Below are 22,340 nucleotides of genomic sequence, written 5' to 3' on the forward strand. Positions count from 1 at the left end.
GGATTGTATTCGTTGGAGTTCAGAAGAATGAGGGGGGAATCTCAGAAACCTATAAAATTCTAACAGGACTGGATAGGATAGATGCAGGAAGGATGTTCCCAATGGTGGGTGTGTCCAGAACCCCAGTCTGAAGATATGGGGTAGACCATTTAGAACAGAGATGAGGAGAAATTTCTTCACCCAGAGAGTGGTGAGCCTGTGGAATTTATTACCACAGAAAGTAGTTGAGGCCAAAACATTGGACGTTTTCAAGAAGCAGTTAGATATAGCACTGCTGAGGGCGAAGGGGATCAAAGGATTTGGGGAGAAAGTGGGATATAGACTATTGAGTTTGATGATCAGCCATGATCATAATGAATGGCGGAGCAGGCTCAAAGGGCCAAAGGTCTCCTCCTGCGTCTATTCTTTATGTTTCCATATTAGCCTCACTCTGCATCACAAATCAGTCGCCCAGCCAACTAAGTTAAACCAGCAAAGTTATGTCTTGTAATAGGGACCATATAAGAGGGTGGGCTGTAAAGACCTGGGGCGTCATTCTCCGCTGGCGGGAATCTCCGTTTTGCCGGCACCCGGGGGTTTCCCGACGGCGTGGGGCTGCCCCACAATGGGAAACCCCATTGACCGGCCGGTGTTACGGAGACTCCCGCCGGCCGGTCGGGGCAGAAATGTGGCGGGGCGGGTAGGAGAATTTCGCCCCTGGTTTGTAATTCTCTCTCCTTCCCTTTGGGGAGGAATTGTAGTCTGCCTAAACTGTTTATAATCAGGAATCGACTAATACATCAAAAACGTGGATATATTGGATGAGTACCTTCATAAATCTAATGACATTCCTACCGAATAAAATAAAGATATAGATTTTGGTCTTTCATTCCTTAATGAACCACAATTTATGAACTGGTTGTGGCAACATGCTGTTGGACACTATGCTAAACCCTTAGGGACAGCAAGAATGATACCAATGAGTCCTTCAGCATATCTGGACAGTAATGGTCAGGGCTTCTCAGAGGGAGAGTTATCCTGCTCTCATTCTCAAGGAATTTACAAGCTGCAGTGATGGCCCATTTTTGTCAATCTTATATAAAAAAGTATTTTAACTAGGCCTGTTGCACACTCGAAGAACCATGTGCAGCCCCCTAAGCTCTGAGTAACAACCCAAAGTACTCCATTTTACTGTGCCAGTGCAAGTGCCTTTATTTTATACATGGGCTCAATGAATTTTCCAGCCTATTTAGCAGGTGGCCACCACAATTTGAATACATACCCACCCTGGTATTATTGATCAGGAGCATGAATCCTGGCTGGCTTTGCTCCTCCATTGCCAGACACAATAATGTTTTGTGGTGTTCTTACTAATGCCCCAGTCGTAACCAGGATGTAGATGCTGAGGCAGAATGAGGACTGTAGATGGAAATAAACTGCTCGAATTGAATCTGGAAGTAATAGAGAACTGAACCCTACTTGCCAAATGGCATTTACGTTAAATAAATGTAGCGTTATGCAGGTTGACAGGACAAGCACAAAATATATTTATACCTACAGGGTAAAGAACTAAAGTCTGTTGAGAATACAAAGAGATCTTGATATAATTGTACATAATTTCCTCAAGGTTCATGATCTGTACCATAAAAGTATACCCAAAGCAAAGGAGTATTAGGTTGCATTGTTAGGGTGATTCAGCGTAAATACAATACAGTATATACCGTCCTTATATAACTCTTTTGCTAGAATACAGTATCCAAGACTTCCGGTGGTGATGTGTAGGTGGAGGTTGCACGTTGGGTGGCTCCCACTAGAGATCTCCTTTTTTGGCCCTTTTCACCCCCTTTTCACCCAGTTTTGGGTCGAACTATTAGATGACCTGTCTTCAGTAAAGTTGTGGGAATTGGAGAGTGTCAAAATCCCAATGAAAGATTACGGCACAAAGAGGAATGAGCGCTAGTCCGCCTGCAGGTCTGAGTTCGGGATGGAGTTCTGTGGGAGGAAAGATGGTGGGAGCAAGCTCGCTGGGTGGATCTGATCCCATTATGGTGGACACGCTACCTGAGGTGACGGCGGTGGAGTTTGAACGGCAGTTTGCCACGCATTTTGAAAGCCATGGGAAGGAGATTTTGGGAACGCTCAAAGAGCTGGTGGAGGATATGCTGGCTCTGGTAAAGGAGGCTCTTGGAAAGACGTCGGAGACGGTGTGGGAGCTTGGCGAGGTGTTGAAGGGGGTGGAGGAGGCATTATCTTTTTTTTTAAAATATATATTTATTTAAGTTTTTTAACACAATTTTTCTCCCTTACAAACAATAACCCCCCCCCCCCGTAACAAAAAAAAACGAGAAATCGTGCAGAGCTAGATATATACATGGCAAAATGATATATTTACACAGCTTTGTACACTGGCCCTCACCCGTACGTGCCAGTTTCCCCAACCCTTCATGTTATCTCTTGCTCATCCACCCTCCCAGGCAGTCCCCCCTCCCCCCCCCCCCCCCCCACTACCCCCCACCTCCCAGGACGTCCCTCCACCCCCCCCACCCCCAAGGTTGCTGCTGCTGCTGACCGACCTTCCTCTAACGCTCCGCGAGATAGTCGAGGAACGGTTGCCACCGCCTGTAGAACCCCTGCGCAGACCCTCTCAAGGCAAACTAAATCCTCTCCAACTTTATGAACCCAGCCATATCATTTGTCCAGGCCTCCAGGCTGGGGGGCTTCGCCTCCTTCCACATTAGCAAGATCCTTCGCCAGGCTACAAGGGACGCAAAGGCCAGAATTCCGGCCTCTTTCGCCTCCTGCACTCCCGGTTCGTCCACTACTCCAAATATTGCTAGCCCCCTGCTTGGCTTGACCCGGACTTTCACCACCTGAGATATTGCTCTCGCCACTCCTCTCCAGAACCCCTCCAGTGCCGGGCATGACCAAAACATATGGACATGGTTCGCCGGGCTCCCTGAGCACCTTCCACATCTGTCCTCTACCCCAAAGAACCTACTTAACCTCGCCCCCGTCAAGTGCGCTCTGTGGACCACCTTAAATTGTATCAGGCTGAGCCTGGCACACGAGGAGGAGGAATTAACCCTCCCTAGGGCATCAGCCCATAGTCCCTCCTCAATCTCCTCCCCCAGCTCCTCCTCCCATTTACCCTTCAACTCTTCTACCAGCGCTTCCCCCTCTTCTTTCAACTCCTGGTGTATTTCCGACACCTTGCCCTCCCCGACCCATACACCCGAGATCACCCTATCTTGAACTTCTTGTGCCGGGAGCAACGGGAATTCCCTCACCTGTCGCCTCACAAAAGCCCTCACCTGCATATATCTAAAGGCATTTCCCGGGGGTAGCTCGCAAACGTCCCGTCGATGAACAGGTCCCCCATTCTTCCAATCCCCGCCCGATGCCAGCTCTGGAAACCCCCGTCCATTTTCCCCGGGGCAAACCAGTGGTTACCCTTGATCGGGGACCACACCGATGCTCCCATTGCACCCCGGTGCCGTCTCCACTGGCCCCAGATCCTTAGCGTTGCCGCCACCACCGGACTCGTGGTGTACTTTGTCGGCGAGAGCGGCAGCGGTGCCGTCACCAACGCCCCCAGGCTCGTTCCTTTACAGGACGCCATCTCCATCCTCTTCCATGCCACCCCCTCTCCCTCCATAACCCACTTGCGGATCATCGCCACATTTGCTGCACAGTAGTAGCTCCCCAGGTTTGGCAGCGCCAACCCTCCTCGGTCCCTACTGCGTTCCAGGAACCCTCTCCTTACTCTCGGGGTCTTATTCGCCCACACAAACCCCATAATACTCCTGCCTACTCTCTTAAAAAAGGCCTTCGTGATCACGATGGGACGGCACTGAAACACAAACAGAAACCTCGGAAGGACCACCATTTTGACCGACTGCACTCTACCCGCCAGCGAGAGTGGTAACATGTCCCATCTTTTGAAATCCTCCTCCATTTGCTCCACCAACCTCGTCAGATTCAGTTTATGTAGGGTCCCCCAACTCCTGGCTATCTGGATCCCCAGATACCAAAAGCTCCCCTCCGCCCTCCTCAGCGGTAGGTCCCCTATCCCTCTTTCTTGGTCCCCCGCCTGTAATACAAAGAGCTCACTCTTCCCTACATTGAGCTTATAGCCCGAAAACTCCCCAAACTCCCTTAGAGTCTGCATGACCTCCACCATCCCCTCCATTGGATCCGCCACGGACAGCACCAGGTCATCCGCATATAGCGACACCCGGTGCTCTTCTCCCCCTCGGACCACCCCCTCCATTTATTAGACTCCCTCAATGACATGGCCAATGGTTCGATCGCCAATGCGAACAACAGGGGGGACAGGGGGCACCCCTGCCTCGTCCCTCTGTACAGTCGAAAGTACTCCGACCTCCGCCGGTTCGTCACTACACTCGCCATCGGGGCTCTGTAAAGGAGCTTAACCCAATTAATAAACCCTACCCCGAACCCAAACCTACGCAGCACCTCCCAGAGGTACTCCCACTCTACTCGGTCAAAGGCCTTCTCCGCGTCCATAGCTGCCACTATCTCAGCCTCTCCCTCCTCCGATGGCATCATTATCACGTTTAAGAGCCGCCGCACATTGGTGTTTAGTTGCCTGCCCTTTACAAATCCCGTCTGGTCCTCGTGGATTACCCCCGGGACACAGTCCTCGATCCTCGTGGCCAGCACGTTTGCCAGCAACTTTGCATCCACATTGAGGAGCGAGATCGGCCTGTACGATCCACATTGCAGTGGGTCCTTGTCCCGCTTTAGGATCAAAGAAATTGTCGCTTCCGACATTGTCGGGGGCAGGGTCCCCTCCTCTCTTGCCTCATTAAAGGTCCTCACCAGTAGCGGGGCCAACAGGTCTGCGTACTTCCTGTCGAACTCCACCGGGAATCCGTCCGGTCCCGGGGCCTTCCCCGCCTGCATGCTCCCCAAACCCTTGCTCAGCTCCCCCAACCCAATTGGTGCCCCCAAACCAGCCACCTCTTGCTCCTCCACCCTCGGGAATCTCAGCTGATCTAGGAATCGTCTCATCCCCTCTTCCCCCGCTGGGGGCTGGGATCTGTACAGCTCTTCATAAAAGGCCTGGAATACCTTGTTTATTTTCGTTGCACTCCGAACCGTGGCTCCCCTTCCATCTTTGACTCCCCCTATTTCCCTCGCTGCCATCCTCTTACGGAGCTGGTGTGCCAGCATCCGACTAGCCTTTTCCCCATACTCGTAGGTCGCCCCCTGCGCTTTCCTCCACTGTGCCTCCGCCTTCCCTGTGGTCAACAGGTCAAACTCCGTCTGGAGCCGTCGTCTTTCCCCAAGTAATCTTTCCTCCGGGGCCTCTGCGTATCTCCTGTCCACTCTCAAAATCTCCCCCACTAACCTCTCCCTTTCCATACCCTCTGTCTTCTCCCTATGAGCCCTAATGGAAATTAGCTCTCCCCTGATCGCCGCCTTCAACGCCTCCCATACCACCCCCACCTCCCCGTTGTCGTTGGCCTCCAAGTACCTTTCGATACACCCCCTCACCTTCCCACACACCACCTCGTCCGCCAGCAGTCCCACATCCAGCCGCCACAACGGGCGTTGGTCCCTCTCCTCTCCCAGCTCCAGTTCCATCCAGTGCGGGGCATGGTCCGAAACGGCTATGGCCGAATACTCCGTCCCCTCCACTGTCGGGATGAGCGCCCTACCCAGAACAAAGAAATCTATCCGGGAGTAGGCTTTGTGTACATGGGAGAAGAAAGAAAATTCCCTGGCCTGCGGCCTTGCAAACCGCCATGGGTCCACTCCCCCCATCTGATCCATAAACCCCCTAAGTACCTTGGCTGCCGCCGGCCTCTTTCCAGTCCTTGATTTGGAGCGGTCCAGTGCTGGATCCAACACTGTACTGAAGTCCCCTCCCATTATCAGGCCTCCTATCTCCAGGTCCGGAATGCCATCTCCTTTTCTGGGCCAGTCCCGTGTCCACGCCTCCCTTACCCTCCAGTCCCCCAGAGGGGGGAACCCCGTCCCGACCACCTCTTCTGTGTCCCATTCCCTTTCGGCCAGTGCAGCAGCAACCCTTTTCCCCCCCCTTCCACCCCTCCCCTCCCCCCCGCTAGACCCCCGTCTAGCTTTTTTGCTCCCTCCATGTCACTCCCGTAAGTCAGCTGACGCCTGCTGACCCCGGCTTTCCCCGCCGTCCCATTGACCTTCCCGCGTGGGAGTCTCCCAATCCATATGCATCCCTTCGTTCCCCTTCCCGCCTTTCTTCCCGCACGTGAGAAAAAACCCCGCGCTTTCCAAAGCCCGCTCCGCCCCCTCTGGCGCAGCTCCTGTCGCGGCCTTGTCTCTCTCCCCCAGCCCATGTAACATTTCCTGCGCGTGATTGACCCCCTATATACAACAACCATCACACATCAAACCCCAAAACATCCCCCCCACCCTCACAAACCCTCAGTTAGAGTCCAACTTTTCGGCTTGTACAAAGGACCACGCCTCTTCAGGTGTTTCGAAGTAATAGTGTTGGCCCTTGTATGTGACCCACAGTCGTGCTGGCTGCAGCATTCCGAATTTCACTTCTTTCCAGTACAACGCCGCTTTGGCCCGGTTGAAACCCGCTCTCCGCTTTGCAACCTCCGTGCTCCAGTCCGGGTATATTCGGATCTCTGCATTGTCCCACTTACTGCTCCGCTCCTTCTTGGCCCATCTCAGGACCCACTCTCTGTCCGTGAACCGGTGGAACCTCACCACCATCGCCCTTGCCGGCTCATTTGCCCGGGGCCTCCTCGCCAGCACCCGATGTGCCCCGTCCAACTCCAGCGGCCTCGAAGGGGCCTTCGTGCCCATCATTGCCTCGAGCATCGTGCTCGCGTATGCCCCGGCATCAGCCCCCTCCACTCCCTCAGGGAGACCCAGGATTCGCAGATTGTTTCTCCTCGACCTGTTCTCCAGGTCTTCGAGTCTTCCCGCCCACCTCTTGTGTAGCGCCTCGTTCTGCTCCACTCTCACGGCCAGGCCCACGAGCTCGTCCTCGTTCTGACAGACTCTTTTCTGTACCTCCTGGATCTTAGCTTCGTGGGCCTTCTGCGTGATCCCGAGTCCTTCAATTGCCGAAAGCATAGGCACCAACATCTCTTTGCGCATCTCCTCGCGCTGCTCCTCGAAGCAGCGCTTGATGAACCCCCTTTGTCCCTGGCCGCCGCCATTTTGTTTTCTTTCCCTCGCTTCTCCCGTTGCTCCAGTGCCGCTCCTTTGGCCGTTACACTTCTGGTCCGTTTCATAGAAGTTGGCAGTGTTTGCTTCACCAGTCTGCCCCAAAAAGTCTATGGAAACTCCTGAAAAAGGTCTGAGAGTCGGCTCCAGACGGGAGCTGCCGAATGCGCGACCTACTCCTCCATGGCCGCCACCAGAAGCCTTGTCCCTGCTTCTTCAATGGCCTTGGTAGATCTTTTCACAGTTGTTCCCTCTGCTGCTAGAATTCACCTTTGATAGAGTAAAGCCAGATTGCAGCTTTAAGCTTGCCCTTCCCCCGCCTCATGCTGGAAGAGGCCCTCGTCTACTGCTGCAGCTCAAGCCAAATCTTTCACTGTTTCTGCCGGGTCTGGTAGCCAAAAGACATAACACTCCTGGGGGACACTGTCAGGGGAATGCTGCAGCCTTCTTCCCAGACCGGGAAATGTCAAACAAATGCCGTGGGGGCCCTGTAAAAGAGCCCAAAAGTCCGTTCCAAGCGGGAGCTGCCGAATATGCGACCTAGCTCTGCATAGCCACACCCGGAAGTCAGGAGGCATTATCAAGGAACAGCAGCCAGTTCTTCTTGATGGGAGAGGAGCTGCGGAAGGTGGAAAAGAGTAATAAAGGGCTGAGAGCCAAAGTGGAGGACCGTCACAACGGTAGAATCTTGATATCGGGACTGCCTGAGGGGCTTGAGGGCCGGAAGCCGGCGGAGTACTTTTCAGGGATGTTCGCCAAGTTCTTGGGGGAGGAGGAGAACTCCTCCCTCTTTGGATTGGATAGGGATCATGGGTCACTCCGTCCGAAGCCAAAGGCGAATGATCCACCTGAAGCTGTGATAGTCTGTTTTCCCAGCTATCAGATGAAAGACAGGGTCTTGCGATGGGCCAAGCAGAATCTGGAGGCGAGGTGGGAAGGCAGTGGTATTCATGTATACCAGGAGCTGGCAAGATGGGCTGACTTTAGTAGGGCGAAGGCAACGCTGTACAAGAGTGAAATGGGGTTAGGGGTGGTACCTAGCAAAGCTGAGAGTTACATATAACACCAAGGATCATTTATTTGAGACAGCGGAGGAGGCGGAGGTATTCGTGAGGGCTGAAAGACTGAGGTGAACTGAGTTTGGACTTTGATTTATTTTGTTGTGGTTGGGAGAGGATGGTGAGGACGGTAGGATAATGGGTCGGGAGCTTTTCCCCTTGGTTTGGTGTTTAGCATGTTTGGTTGTTTAGGAGGGCTGGGTGTGGGGGTGGGTGGATGGTTTCTTTGTTGGTCTTGGTGATAGGTATGTGGGAGGAGGATGCTCTGTTGGGGTCCACCTCACTAGCAAATTTAAATTGGCTAGGTTGGGGGAGCCTGTATGGATAGGTTTCGAATGGCCTAGGAGGCGTGAATGGAGGGGTTTCGAGAGGAAGTGGCTTTTGGAATGGCAGGGGGGGGGGGGGGGGGGTTTGACTATGACTAGGGCTTGGTATCATTCATGGGGGGGGGGCAGGTATGCCCCATGGGGCTGTCATGACTGAAGGAAGGGAGGGGGAGGGGGGATGAGAGACTCCCAGTCCCAATGGTTACGTGGAACGTTGGGGGCTGGGTCGACCAGTGAAGCGGGCAAGAGTAAGAGTCTTTTATAATAATAATCTTTATTATTGTCACAAGTAGGCTGCAATGAAGTTACTGTGAAAATCTCCTAGGTGCCATTGTTCGGGTACACTGAGGGAGAATTCAGAATGTCCAATTCACCTATCAAGCACATCCTTCAAACCTGTAGGAGGAAACCAGAGCACCCGGAGGAAATTTATGCAGACACGGGGAGAACGTGCAGACTCCGCACAGACAGTGACCCAAGCCGGGTCATCAACGCTGTGAAGCAACAGTGCTAACCAATGTGGTGGTGCTGCAGGAGACCCATCTGAGGGTGAAGGACCAGGGTCCGGCTTCGGAAGGGTTGGATGAGTCAGGTGTTTCACTCGGGCTTTGATAGCAGGACTGGGGGATGGGTAGCGGTACTTGTGGGTTAGGTTTCAGATAGAGTGGCAGTTCAAGGAGGTAGATATGTTTTTGTAATGGATGTTTTGGAGGGGAGGTTGGTGGTGTTGGTTAGCGTGTACGCTCCCAATTGGGACGATGTTGTGTTTATGAAGAGGATGCTGGCGGCCATTCCGAGCCTAGCTTAGACACGCATCAGTTAATTTTAGGGGGTGGATTTAAACATCATGTTAGAATCATAGAATTTACAGTGCAGAAGGAGGCCATTCGGCCCATCGAGTCTGCACCGGCTCTTGGAAAGAGCACCCAACCCAAGTCCACACCTCCACCCTAACCCCATAACCCAGTAACCCCATCCAGCACTAAGGGCAATTTTGGGCACTAAGGGCCATTTAGCTTGGCCAATCCACCTAACCTGCACATCTTTGGACTGTGGGAGGAAACCGGAGCACCCGGAGGAAACCCACGCACACACGGGGAGAACGTGCAGACTCCGCACAGACAGTGACCCAAGCTGGGAATCGAACTTGGGACCCTGGCGCTGTGAAGCAATTGTGCTAACCACTATGCTACCGTGTTGTATCTGGAGATGGATCGATCTAAACCGCGCTCACTGACCCTTCAGCATTTATGAAGGAGATGGGAGGAACGGATCCCTGGTGGTTCTTGCATCCGGGGCAGAGAATTCCTTTTACTTGCCGGTATATAACGTATATTCGAGGATTGATTTCTTTATTATGGGGAGGTCATTGTTGTCGGGGGTGAGGAAGGTGGAATACTTGCCGATTGTTATTTCAGGTCATGCTCCGCACTTGGTGGATCTTGGTGGATGTGGTCTTGGAGAAGGGGCCTGCACAGAGGCTGGAGTGGAGGTTGGATGTGGGGCTGCTCGCGGATCTGAGTTTTTAATGTGAGGGTGGCAAAGGTGATTGATGATTATGTGGATTCAATAAAAATGGGGAGGTCTCACCATCGGTGGTCTGGGAGGCGTTGAACGCGGTGGTAAGGGGCAAGATCATCTCATTTAAGGCACAGGTGGCTAGGGAGGCAAGAGAGAAGCAGCAGCAGCTGGTATTCAAAATTTTGGAAGTGCATGGAAAGTATGCGGAAGATCGCACTCTGGAACGTTTTGCTAGTAGAAAGGAATTGCAGACACAATTTGACCTTCGTTTCTTTGGGGTTGGTTTATTTTATGTATAAAATGTGAAAGTGTAGAAAAAGTTTTGAGGACCAGAGCTTTTTCCTTCCCCCCCACCCCCAAGGACAGCTGACCTATGGAATGAGTTGCTGCTCACAGGTGAGCACAGATTCACTCACATGCAAAGAGACCAGGTCCTGGTCAGAGTGGACATCACAGAATATAAAGGGAAGAAGAAATAATTGGTCGAGATAGTGACCAATGAGTTAAATGAAACTTGTAGTGATTACATCCGGGATTCAGAGAGGAACCTTTCAAATTTGGTTCTCCTAGGTTTGATTATATGGCTGCTGGCAGGTTTGTCAATCGTGATGTTCACGGCAATATGGCTGTGTAGGGCAGGTTTGATGGGCCGACTGATTCGCTCCTGTCCATTATTTTTCATATGTTCACGTACTGTGGGTCAGCCCAAGAACTTGCTGATTCGCAGAGCTGAGGACTGGCACCAGGTGGTGTATTTATATGGTGTCACCAATGCTCAGTGTTCCTTATGGGGCTGAAGGTATTCTGCTAATGAGCACATACAGGCTATAAATAGGCGTATCATAATAAACTTACCAATTTCACCATTCACAAACAGCTTAAGAGCACCGAGAGGAGGCTGCAAAAATAAGGATGGAATGCATTTAAAAACTGAAGTCAATCATGACACAAATATATCCATTGCACACACCAACCATCTTTTATAATTTTTAAACAGTTGCCAATGTGACTAACAGAAAAAAAAACATGCAATGTATTGAAAAACTGCCGTGCTCCAAGTTGGTACTCGGTGGTGCATTAGGATGTTAATCTGTGGCTGTAATCTCCTGGTTGCCTACCACAACACAACTGAAGAAGAGAATGTGATAAACAAGTATAGATATTTCATCACTGGAGTGGAGGAGGAGACAAAGGCACGAGAAGTCACCACTGCTGACTCTAGACTGTAGAACATTGAGGAATGATCTGGATCAGGTGTTTAAAATGTGAAAAGTATTTGATAAAAGTAGACAATGTTTCTCTCTGAAGGGGAAATCGAGGACATATTCTTAAAATTAGAGCATACGGCATTCAGGAGTGAAATCAGAAAACGCTCTTCCTCACAAGAGGGAGAAACCTGGAACTGACTCCCTAAAAGGCAGTAGATGCTGGGAGATTTGCAGCTTTCAAAACAGAGAAATACATTTTTGTTAGCTAAAAGCATCAAAGGGTAAGTCGACCAAGAATAACAGTAGGCCATAGTTACAAAACAGATCAGCTAAGGTCTAATAAATGCTGAGGAAGCCTAACAGGCTGAATGGCCTACTATTATTCTTAGGAAGAGCAGCAATAGCAAAGATTTTTCACGCTCAGCTAACTGTGTGTGGTAACGACAAATTTAAAAGGACAACATACAACTTCAAGAGAGGGAAAACATGCTTCAAATTGTGTTCCACAACTGATGCACAATTAGAGTTTCGATATTCTCCTCCACTTCCTTTTTCACAAAATTTTTTTGCATTCCTCACCAAGATAGGACTCTCTTCTAATTTAGCAAGAATGTTCTGTGTCATCCACTTAGGTGAGCAGAGGAAGCGTCCCCCACTCGAGTTTCCATCAACAACACAGAATCCAGGCTGTGGGCTGCATCCACTGGCAGGATCTTGGTATCAGAGAGAAATGTCCAGCCTCAGCTCTCTCCTGGAGACCACAGGAGTGGAATCTCCTTGGGGTAAGGGACTCTGCATGTGAAATCACACCCACCACTAGGTGTCACCAGAGATAACTGCTCAAATTCCTCCATCGCCAGCACAAGATTTAAATCAGAATGTTACTTCCAATCAATTCAACATAAAAGATTATGGGGGTAGGTGAAAAGATCCATATCTAGTGCAAGAGGCCGTGCAGATGAATGTATTCTGCTGTTTTGTGCTGCGATCACAATGGGGCCATTCCAAGTTTTATATTAGCATCAATATCCAAAGCAACAAGCTCTGCCTTTCACTCCCCCCAACCAGACCCTTATTACCAGAAAGGTTCTGAAAACAATCTGGTAATTTTTAAATTCCAGATTTACTAACTAATTGAATGCAATTCCCCTCCAGCTGCCCTGTTGGGATTTGAACTCATGTTCCGAAAGCATTAGTCCAGGCTGCTGGATTACTAATCTAGTAACATTACCAATATGCTCCCATTCCTTTATGCTAAATGGAGCAATAAACTCCATCAAGTTTTCAAGGCTCCATGTACAAATCTAAGTGGCACACAGCAAGTTTGGACTTAATTCTTTTATTTTATTTTGTTTTTATAAATTTAGTGTAGCCAATTCATTTTTTCCAATTAAGGGGCAATTAGCGTGGCCAATCCACCTACCCTGCACATCATAAATTATCATAGAATTTACAGTGCAGAAGGAGGCCATTCGGCCCATTGAGTCTGCACCGGCTCTTGGAAAGAGCACCCCACCCAAGGTCAACACCTCCACCCAACACTAAGGGCAATTTTGCACACTAAGGGCAATTTATCATGGCCAATCCACCTAACCTGCACATCATTGGACTGTGGGAGGAAACTGGAGCACCCGGAGGAAACCCACGCACACACGGGGAGGATGTGCAGACCCCGCACAGACAGTGACCCAAGCCGGAATCGAACCTAGGACCCTGGAGCTGTGAAGCAATTGTGCTATCCACAATGCTACCGCATCTTTGGGTTGTGGGGGCGAAACCCACGCAAACACAGGGAGAATGTGCAAACTCCACACGGACAGTGACCCAGAGCCAGGATCGAATCTGGGACCTCGGCGCTGTGAGGCAGCAATGCTAACCACTGGGGGCTGTTTAGCACAGGGTTAAATTGCTGGCTTTGAAAGCAGACCAAGGCAGGCCAGCAGCACGGTTCAATTCCCGTAACAGCCTCCCCGAATAGGCGCCGGAATGTGGCGACTAGGGGCTTTTCACAGTAACTTCATTTGAAGCCTACTTGTGACAATAAGCGATTTTCAATTTTCATGCTGCCCTAAGTTTGGACTTAAAATGAAGTACAGAGCGACAAGTGTCAAGGGGTACCAAGTAGTCTCCATTTGTCTGTTTATGGGAGAAAAGTTTTCATTTTGATTGATTCAGTACTGAAGATTGTAGTCTGATTCAATTATCATGAAACGGCTATGCAGTCCTCCTTGATGATTCAATGGGTAATTGCGATGTGGGACTGACCGATGCAGACTTTTAAAATAATCTTTATTGTCACAAGTAGGCTTACATTAACACTGCAAAGAAGTTGCTGTGAAAAGCCCCTCGTCGCCACATTCCGGCACCTGTTCGGGTACACAGAGGGAGAATTCAGAATGTCCAAATTACCTAACAGCATGTCTTCCGGAACTTGTGGGAGGAAACCGGAACACCCGGTGGAAACCCATGCAGACACGAGGAGAACTTGCAGACTCCGCACAGACAGTGACCCAAGCCGGGAAATCAAGCCTGGGGCCCTGGCGCTGTGAAGCAACGGTGCTAACCACTGTGCTACCGTGACTTAAAAGAACCCATGCCACAGTCTCTGTGCTGAGTTAGTTGATCTCAACTGGGGGCAGGTGCTGCAGTCAGCCTCACCCGAGGGAGACCATTGTTCTCAGTCCTAGTTGCCATCTCGCGATATCTGCTAGAAAACATGTGGGTAGGATTGCTGGATAAAAATAGGAATGGGCAAAGGCTCAGCTGTCATACAATCCACAATAGACTGGCTTACAAGCAATGAAGAGGATGGGATTCTGCAAGGCACTGAAAAGATGTTGGTCTTTGGGGAGCTCTGCGCCAGCAGGCGTTTCAAGGTCGGAAATGGTGGGGAGGGGAAGCATTAGTTAGAAAAATATACTTAAAATCCATTTTTCTTTTTATCAAGTTGAAATCTCTTGCTTCATGAGTTTTCTGAATATCCAGCCGTTTTTAGCAATGGGACAAAGCAGGGAATGTGGGATTGTCATGACAGGTTAGTGCTTAACTTTGAAACATTACTTATGTGTTGTAAATAATTTTGCCAGTTGTACAGAGTTGCTGCTGTTGAGCTGGTGCACAATACCCTACCAGTTATCCTATTTTTTTTTTATTGTACTTTTTAATTTTTTTAAACTATTTACTATTTTCTTCTCTTTGGTATGTTTGGGTGTGCCCTTCTTTTCTATATATGTGCGTATATATATATATATATATGTTTCTTATCCTGTGTACATAATGGTAAATATACTTTGTTCAAAAACCCAATAAAAAACATTTATTAAAAAAAACTTTGAAACATTAAAAGGCCTGTAACTTCCTGGCTCTGCTTTGGATTTGGAGAGTGCCCAAAGATGGGCTGGAAAATCCCTCTCCGAAGTTCCCAGGTAAGGGTTTACGTGGCAACTGTCCAGAAGAGCCCCTGAATTTATTTCAAACACTTGCAAGAGAGAGAGCCTCAGCCAGTTAATGAGTCTCTCATTGATACAGGGGGCGAAATTCTGCGGTATCGGCACGATGTCCGCCGACTGGCGCCCAAAACGGCACAAATCAGTCGGGCATCGCGCCGCCCCAAAGGTGCGGAATGCTCAACATCTTTGGGGGCCGAGCCCCAACCTTAAGGGGCTAGACCCGCGCCGGACGAATTTCCGCCCCGCCAGCTGGCGGAAAAGGACTTTGGTGCCCCGCCAGCTGGCGCGGAAATGACATCTCCGGGCGGCGCATGCGCGGGAGCGTTAGCGGCCGCTGACGGCATTCCCACGCATGCGCAGTGGAGGGAGTCTCTTCCGCCTCCGCCATGGTGGAGACCGTGGCGAAGGCGGAAGGAAAAGAGTGCCCCCACGGCACAGGCCCGCCCGCGGATCGGTGGGCCCCGATCGCGGGCCAGGCCACCGTGGGGGCACCCCCCGGGGCCAGATCGCCCCCCCCCCCCCCCCCCCAGGACCCCGGAGTCCGCCCGCGCCGCCTTGTCCCGCCGGTAAGGTAGGTGGTTTAATCTACGCCGGCAGGACAGGCATTTTAGCAGCGGGACTTCGGCCCATCCGGGCCGGAGAATCGCGCGGGAAAGCCCGCCAACCGGCGCGGCGCGATTCCCGCCCCCGCCGAATATCCGGTGCCGGAGAATTCAGCAACCGGCGGGGGCGGGATTCACGCCAGCCCCCGGCGATTCTCCGACCCGGCGGGGGGTCGGAGAATCTCGCCCAGGGTTTGTAGCACATTATTTATAGTTCTTAACTCCCTGTTTTCTCAGCTTCACGTCTCGGAGCTTCATAACTGCCATGGTGACTCAACCATTTTAACTGGCCTCCATTTCAAGTTCTCTTCTTTCATTCTATTTTCTTATGCAGAAGGAGGTCATTCAGCCCACTGATTCTGCACCAACGCTCTGAAATCAGGCTCTATTCCCATAACCTGATCATGGCCAATCCACCTAACCTGCACATCTTTGGACAGTGGGAGGAAAACCGCACAAATAGGGGGAGAACATGCAAACTAGGCAAGAATCTAACCAGGGTCTCTGGCATTGTGAGACAGCAGTGCTAACCACTGTGCCACCATGCCGTCCTGTTCAGCAATGAATGTGTGAAAGCTGTTACTGTTACAACTGCTGAGCTAGCTGCCTCTAGAAGCTCCAGAATTCCGTAACCACCGAGATGGTGCCAGGTGTCGATGCTGCCAGCAGAAATCACAAAGATGGTGCTGGAACCATCAGACAAAGTGGTTTAAATCGCTGAGGCCGAATAGTTTTGCCAGTGATCTCCTAACAGTTACTCTGAAAAAGTTAGAATAAATAAACCACTTACACCTTCAGCGTAACTATTATAAATACCCAGCACGGACTCCCCCCCCACATTCCCCACCCAATGGGGACCGTCCCCCACCCAACTATGCATCCTTCCCCTCACTTCCACAGAACTCCTCACCACCAAACCCCCACCACACAGAGTTCCACACCAACCCTGCCTCCCCGACCCCCACATCCAATTTCCCACTCCCCTCGATGTCCTGCTGTTTTCAATCGGATCTTTAAACTTACCCGCTTTATGGCAGCTAGTGTCGTAAAGACATGTCCTCTTTCACTTCAACTCTTTCAGACTTCAGCACTGAAGTCGGGGCCCTGCTGCACTGCCTGAATCAAGGAGGTCAGCTAAGACAGACACTGAAGAAATTTAGCGCAGGTAGTGGGTATGGAGTGACAATCTGACACGGACTGCCACTCTGAGCAAGTTATGGCCCAATGTGTTAATGTGATGCCGGACCAGTCTTGCAGAACCAGATTATACATCTAAGAGGCAAAAGAGACAGCCAGGGGCAGCAAGAAATGTAACAGAACAAAAAAAGCATCCAGATGCAAAAATGAGCATTGATCCTGGGAAATATACAAAGTGTAATAAAACAGCAAGGGCTATAAAAAAGGCAGTATAAAAAAAAGCCTGCAAGGGATAACAAATCAATTAGAGCTAGATCCTTCTTAAGAAACATTTTCACACAAAAGGATGGTAGAAGTTTTGAACTCTCTTCTGCAAACAACAAATGATGCTGGATCAACTATCAATTTTAAAACTGGGATTGATAGATTTTTAAAAATTTAAGATAATTTGGAATTTGGGGCAGACGCAAGTATATGGAATTAGGTCACAGATCAGCCACGATCCCACTGAATGCTAGAACAAGCTAAATGGCTTACTCTTGTTTCTAACTACGACTGAACTACTGGTAAAGTAACTTAAAAGAGCAGTGGTATCATCTGCTGGAGTCAGCAGCAGTGAAGCAAATTTGATAGCAAAAAGTGAGAATTCTAGTCCGCACAAACAACATGCCTGAACAGTGACTTCAAAAAATGACACACACTGTTCTAAGTCTAATGGTCAGTGTGCTGTCAATTCTGGTCAAACCATATGTAATTTTATGCTGCAGACCTGTCCTCACTAGGTAGCTGGCACACACCAATTTTCAAAGGATGCTTGCAGTCAACACATCATTTAAAAAAAATTAATTTATGGGATGTGGGTGCCTCTGGCTAGTCCAGCATTTATTGCCCAACCGTAATTGCCCTTCAGATTGTGGTGGTGAGCTGCCTTCATGAATCTCTACAGTCCATGTAATGTAGGTATACCCATAATGCTGTCAGAAGGAGCTCCGGGATTTTGACCCAGCGACAGTGAAGGAACATCGAAATATTACCAAGTCAGGATGGTGAGCTGCTTGGAGGGAAACCTCAAGGGGGTGGTGTTTCCATGTGTCTGCTGCTCTTGTCCTGCTAGATGGTAGCGGTTATGGGGTTGGAAGGTGTTGTCGAGGGAAGCCTTGGTGAATTCCTGCAGTGCATCTTGTAGATGGTACACACTGCTGCCATTGTGCGTGGTGGTTGAGGGAGTGAATAGGGTGGTCAATCAAGTGGGGTCCTGAATGGTGTCAGCTTTTTGAGTGTTGTTGGAGCTGCACTCATCCAGGCAAGTGAGGCGCATTCCATCACACTCCTGACTTATTCCTTGTAGATTGTGGACAGGCTTGGGGAATCAGGTGGTGAGTTACTCGTCCCAGGATTCCGAGCCCCTCACCTGCTCTCGTAGCTACAGTATTTATATGGCTAGTTCAGTTTCTATTAAAATATATATACAATTGTTGCTCCTTGACAGAAAAGGCTGGAAGGAAAAAATGTACTTACAATTTCAAATTCTTCTCCAACCAGAGTGTTAAGGTACTCCTTGTGCCTGTTATACAGCTGTTAGCAAAAAGGGCAAGAACTGAATTACCAGATTTTACTTAAAATTGAATAAAAAGCAATATAGTTTGGACACAGTTACCAATGCAAGTCTACATACTTTCTATTGCTTGATCATCATAATGGCAATTCGTATTGTGTATATTAAACAAATCCTTACACTCAGTCAAGCTCCTTCTATTTATTGTAGACTGGCGAGGGATGGAGCAATTATTTGTCACTGGGAAATATGGTGGAGGGTAAAAATACTTGTCAGACGTCTTCCGGGTGCGGCGATGACCAGCTGAGTCGCACGTTTCGGCAGCTCCCGGTGGAACGGACTTTTGGGCTCTTAATAAGAGCCCCAACGGCAATTTTAACGGCTAAAAGTACTGTGCGGTGAACCAGAAGGGAATCCCCCCTGGATACGGATGGAAAAAGGAGAGGAAGGTGGCCGGATTGCGGTGGATCCTTTAGAGCAGCGGCAAGGAAGGCAAGCAAAAACCAAGATGGCGTCGGAAGGTGGCAGTTTAATATGGGGCCCTGAACAACACGAGTTTTTGAAACGCTGCGTGGAAGAACTCAAAAAGGAAATGAAGAAGGAGCTGTTGGCCCCGATATTACAGGCGATCGAAGGGCTAAAGGAGGAGCAAAAGACCCAGGAGCGGGAGCTTCGGGTCTTGAAGGCAAAGGCTGCCGAGAATGAGGACGACATACAGGGCCTGGTGGTGAAGACGGAGATGCATGAGGCACACCATAAACGATGTGTGGAAAGGCTGGAGGCGCTGGAGAACAACGCAAGGAGGAACAACCTAAGGATTCTTGGTCTTCCTGAAGGTGCGGAGGGAGCGGACGTCGGGGCATATGTGAGCACGATGCTGCACTCGTTAATGGGAGCGGAGGCCCCGGCGGGTCCGCTGAAGGTGGAGGGAGCATACCGAGTGATGGCGTGAAGACCGAGAGCAGGAGAAATTCCTAGAGCTATAGTGGTGAGATTCCTCCATTTTAAGGATAGAGAGATGGTCCTTAGATGGGCAAAGAAAACCCGGAGCAGTAAGTGGGAGAACGCGGTGATCCGCGTATACCAAGACTGGAGTGCGGAGGTGGCGAGAAGGAGAGCGAGCTTTAATCGGGCCAAGGCGGTGCTTCACAAAAAGAAGATAAAATTCGGAATGCTGCAACCGGCAAGACTGTGGGTCACATATCAAGGGAGGCACCACGACTTGGAGACGGCGGATGAGGCGTGGACTTTTATCGTGGAAGAAAAATTGGAATGAGCGGGTTATTTAAAAAAAAAGAACGTTTGAAACAAGGTGGTGGGGCGAGTATGGGGGGCGAAGAGGGGGGTAAAAAGGGGGGAAAGAGGAGTTTTATGTTATTAATCCTGCGATGTGGTAACTTTTCTTTCTTCCACAGGAAGTGGTGGGGGGAGGAAAGGAGGTGGAGGAGATGGGGCGTTGGCCATTGGGGGCGGGGCCAAGGGGGAAGCGCGGGCTCGGTTCCCGCGCTATGATAATCATAGCGGGAATAGGGAAGCAGGAAGGAGGGAGCGTCGCACGGTGCGAGCCGAGGTCACGGGGGGAAGCCGAGGTCGGCCAGAGTTTGCTGACTTCTGGGAGCAACATGGGGGGTGTAACTACATTAGTGGGGGATCTAGCGGGGGGGGGGGGGGTGGTGGGAGGGGGGAATTATTGGGCTGCTGCTGCTGGGGAGAGGGTGGAGCTGGCATGGGGTGGGATGGGCGGGGGGGCACCGCCTGGGGGGGACACAGCTGCGTGGGAACCGGGTGAGGAGCTGGAAAAAGGGGATGGCTAATCGACAAGGTAAAAAGCCCCCCAACCCGGCTGATCACGTGGAATGTGAGAGGGCTGAACGGGCCGATAAAGAGGGCACGGGTACTCGCACGCCTTAAGAAACTTAAGGCAGACGTGGTTATGTTACACGAAACGCACTTGAAACTGATAGACCAGGTGAGACTACGCAAAGGTTGGGTGGGGCAGGTGTTCCATTCGGGGCTAGATGCAAAAAACAGGGGGGTGGCTATATTAGTGGAGAAGCGGGTAAGGTTTGAGGCAAAGACTATAGTGGCGGATAGCGGGGGCAGATACGTGATGGTGAGTGGCAAACTACAGGGGGAGATGGTGGTTTTGGTAAACGTATATGCCCCGAACTGGGATGATGCCAATTTTATGAGGCGTATGCTAGGATGCATCCCGGACCTAGAGGTGGGAAAGTTGGTAATGGGGGGAGATTTCAATACGGTGTTGGAACCAGGGCTGGACAGGTCGAGGTCCAGGACTGGAAGGAGGCCGGCAGCAGCCAAGGTGCTTAAAGATTTTATGGAGCAGATGGGAGGAGTAGACCCGTGGAGATTTAGCAGACCTAGGAGTAAGGAGTTTTCGTTTTTCTCCTATGTCCACAAAGTCTATTCGCGAATAGACTTTTTTGTTTTGGGAAGGGCGTTGATCCCGAAGGTGAGGGGAACGGAGTATACGGCTATAGCCATTTCGGATCACGCTCCACATTGGGTGGACTTGGAGATAGGGGAGGAAACAGAAGGGCGTCCACCCTGGAGAATGGACATGGGGCTAATGGCAGATGAGGGGGTGTGTCTAAGGGTGAGGGGGTGCATTGAAAAGTACTTGGAACTCAATGATAATGGGGAGGTCCAGGTGGGAGTGGTCTGGGAGGCGCTGAAGGCAGTGGTTAGCGGGGAGCTGATATCAATAAGGGCACATAAAGGAAAGCAGGAGAGTAGGGAACGGGAGCGGTTGCTGCAAGAACTTCTGAGGGTGGACAGGCAATATGCGGAGGCACCGGAGGAGGGACTGTACAGGGAAAGGCAAAGGCTACACGTAGAATTTAACTTGCTGACAACGGGTACTGCAGAGGCACAGTGGAGGAAGGCACAGGGTGAACAGTACGAATATGGGGAGAAGGCGAGCAGGTTGCTGGCCCATCAATTGAGGAAAAGGGGAGCAGCGAGGGAAATAGGGGGAGTGAGGGATGAGGAAGGAGAGATGAAGCGGGGAGCGGAGAGAGTGAATGGAGTGTTCAAGGCATTTTATAAAAAATTATACGAAGCTCAACCCCCGGATGGGAGGGAGAGAATGATGGGCTTTCTGGACCGGCTGGAATTTCCCAGGGTGGAGGAGAAGGAGCAGGAAAGGGTGGGACTGGGAGCACAGATTGAAATAGAGGAAGTAGTGAAAGGAATTAGGAGCATGCAGGCGGGGAAGGCTCCGGGACCGGATGGATTCCCAGTTGAATTTTACAGGAAATATGTGGACTTGCTCGCCCCGCTATTGACGAGGCAAAGGAAAGGGGACAGCTGCCCCCGACTATGTCAGAGGCAACGATATCGCTTCTCCTAAAGAAGGAAAAGGACCCGCTGCAATGCGGGTCCTATAGACCTATTTCCCTCCTAAATGTAGACGCTAAGATTCTGGCTAAGGTAATGGCAATGAGGATAGAGGATTGTGTCCCGAGGGTGGTCCATGAGGACCAAACTGGGTTTGTGAAGGGGAGACAGCTGAATACGAATATACGGAGGCTGCTAGGGGTAATGATGATGCCCCCACCAGAGGGGGAAGCGGAGATAGTGGTGGCGATGGATGCCGAGAAAGCATTTGATAGAGTGGAGTGGGATTATTTGTGGGAGGTGTTGAGGAGATTTGGTTTTGGAGATGAGTATGTTGGATGGGTGCAGCTGTATAGGGCCCCAGTGGCGAGTGTGGTCACGAATGGACGGGGATCGGCATACTTTCGGCTCCATAGAGGGACAAGGCAGGGATGCCCTCTGTCCCCATTATTGTTTGCACTGGCGATTGAGCCCCTGGCAATAGCATTGAGGGGTTCCAAGAAGTGGAGGGGAGTACTTAGAGGAGGAGAAGAACACCGGGTATCTCTACATGCGGATGATTTGTTGTTATATGTAGCGGACCCGGCGGAGGGGATGCCAGAGATAATGCGGACACTTCGGGAGTTTAGAGAATTCTCAGGATATAAACTGAACATGGGGAAAAGTGAGTTGTTTGTGGTGCATCCAGGGGAGCAGAGCAGAGAAATAGAGGACTTTCCGCTGAGGAAGGTAACAAGGAACTTTCGTTACTTGGGGATCCAGATAGCCAAGAATTGGGGTTCATTGCATAGGTTAAATTTAACGCGATTGGTGGAACAAATGGAGGAGGACTTCAAGAGATGGGACATAGTATCCCTGTCACTGGCAGGGAGGGTGCAGGCGGTTAAAATGGTAGTCCTCCCGAGATTCCTCTTTGTGTTTCAGTGCCTCCCGGTGGTGATCACGAAGGCTTTTTTC

The 22,340-nt window shown here is 50.6% G+C and overlaps 1 protein-coding gene across 3 annotated transcripts in view; it reads right to left on the minus strand.

Moving 5' to 3' along the window:
* Nucleotides 1-22,340, minus strand: part of mks1 (MKS transition zone complex subunit 1) — a 109,724-nt gene that overhangs the window by 40,312 nt on the left and 47,072 nt on the right. For all 3 annotated transcript variants that reach the window (XM_072469334.1, XM_072469335.1, XM_072469333.1), the window contains 2 exons: nt 17,987-18,043; nt 10,928-10,970 (listed from right to left, as the gene is read on the minus strand). In XM_072469334.1, the coding sequence (XP_072325435.1) occupies nt 10,928-10,970; nt 17,987-18,043 (100 nt within the window). The remainder of the gene's footprint in view (nt 1-10,927; nt 10,971-17,986; nt 18,044-22,340) is intronic.

This window comes from Scyliorhinus torazame, chromosome 12 (assembly GCF_047496885.1).
Source record: "Scyliorhinus torazame isolate Kashiwa2021f chromosome 12, sScyTor2.1, whole genome shotgun sequence".
NCBI classification, from domain to species: Eukaryota; Metazoa; Chordata; class Chondrichthyes; order Carcharhiniformes; family Scyliorhinidae; genus Scyliorhinus; species Scyliorhinus torazame.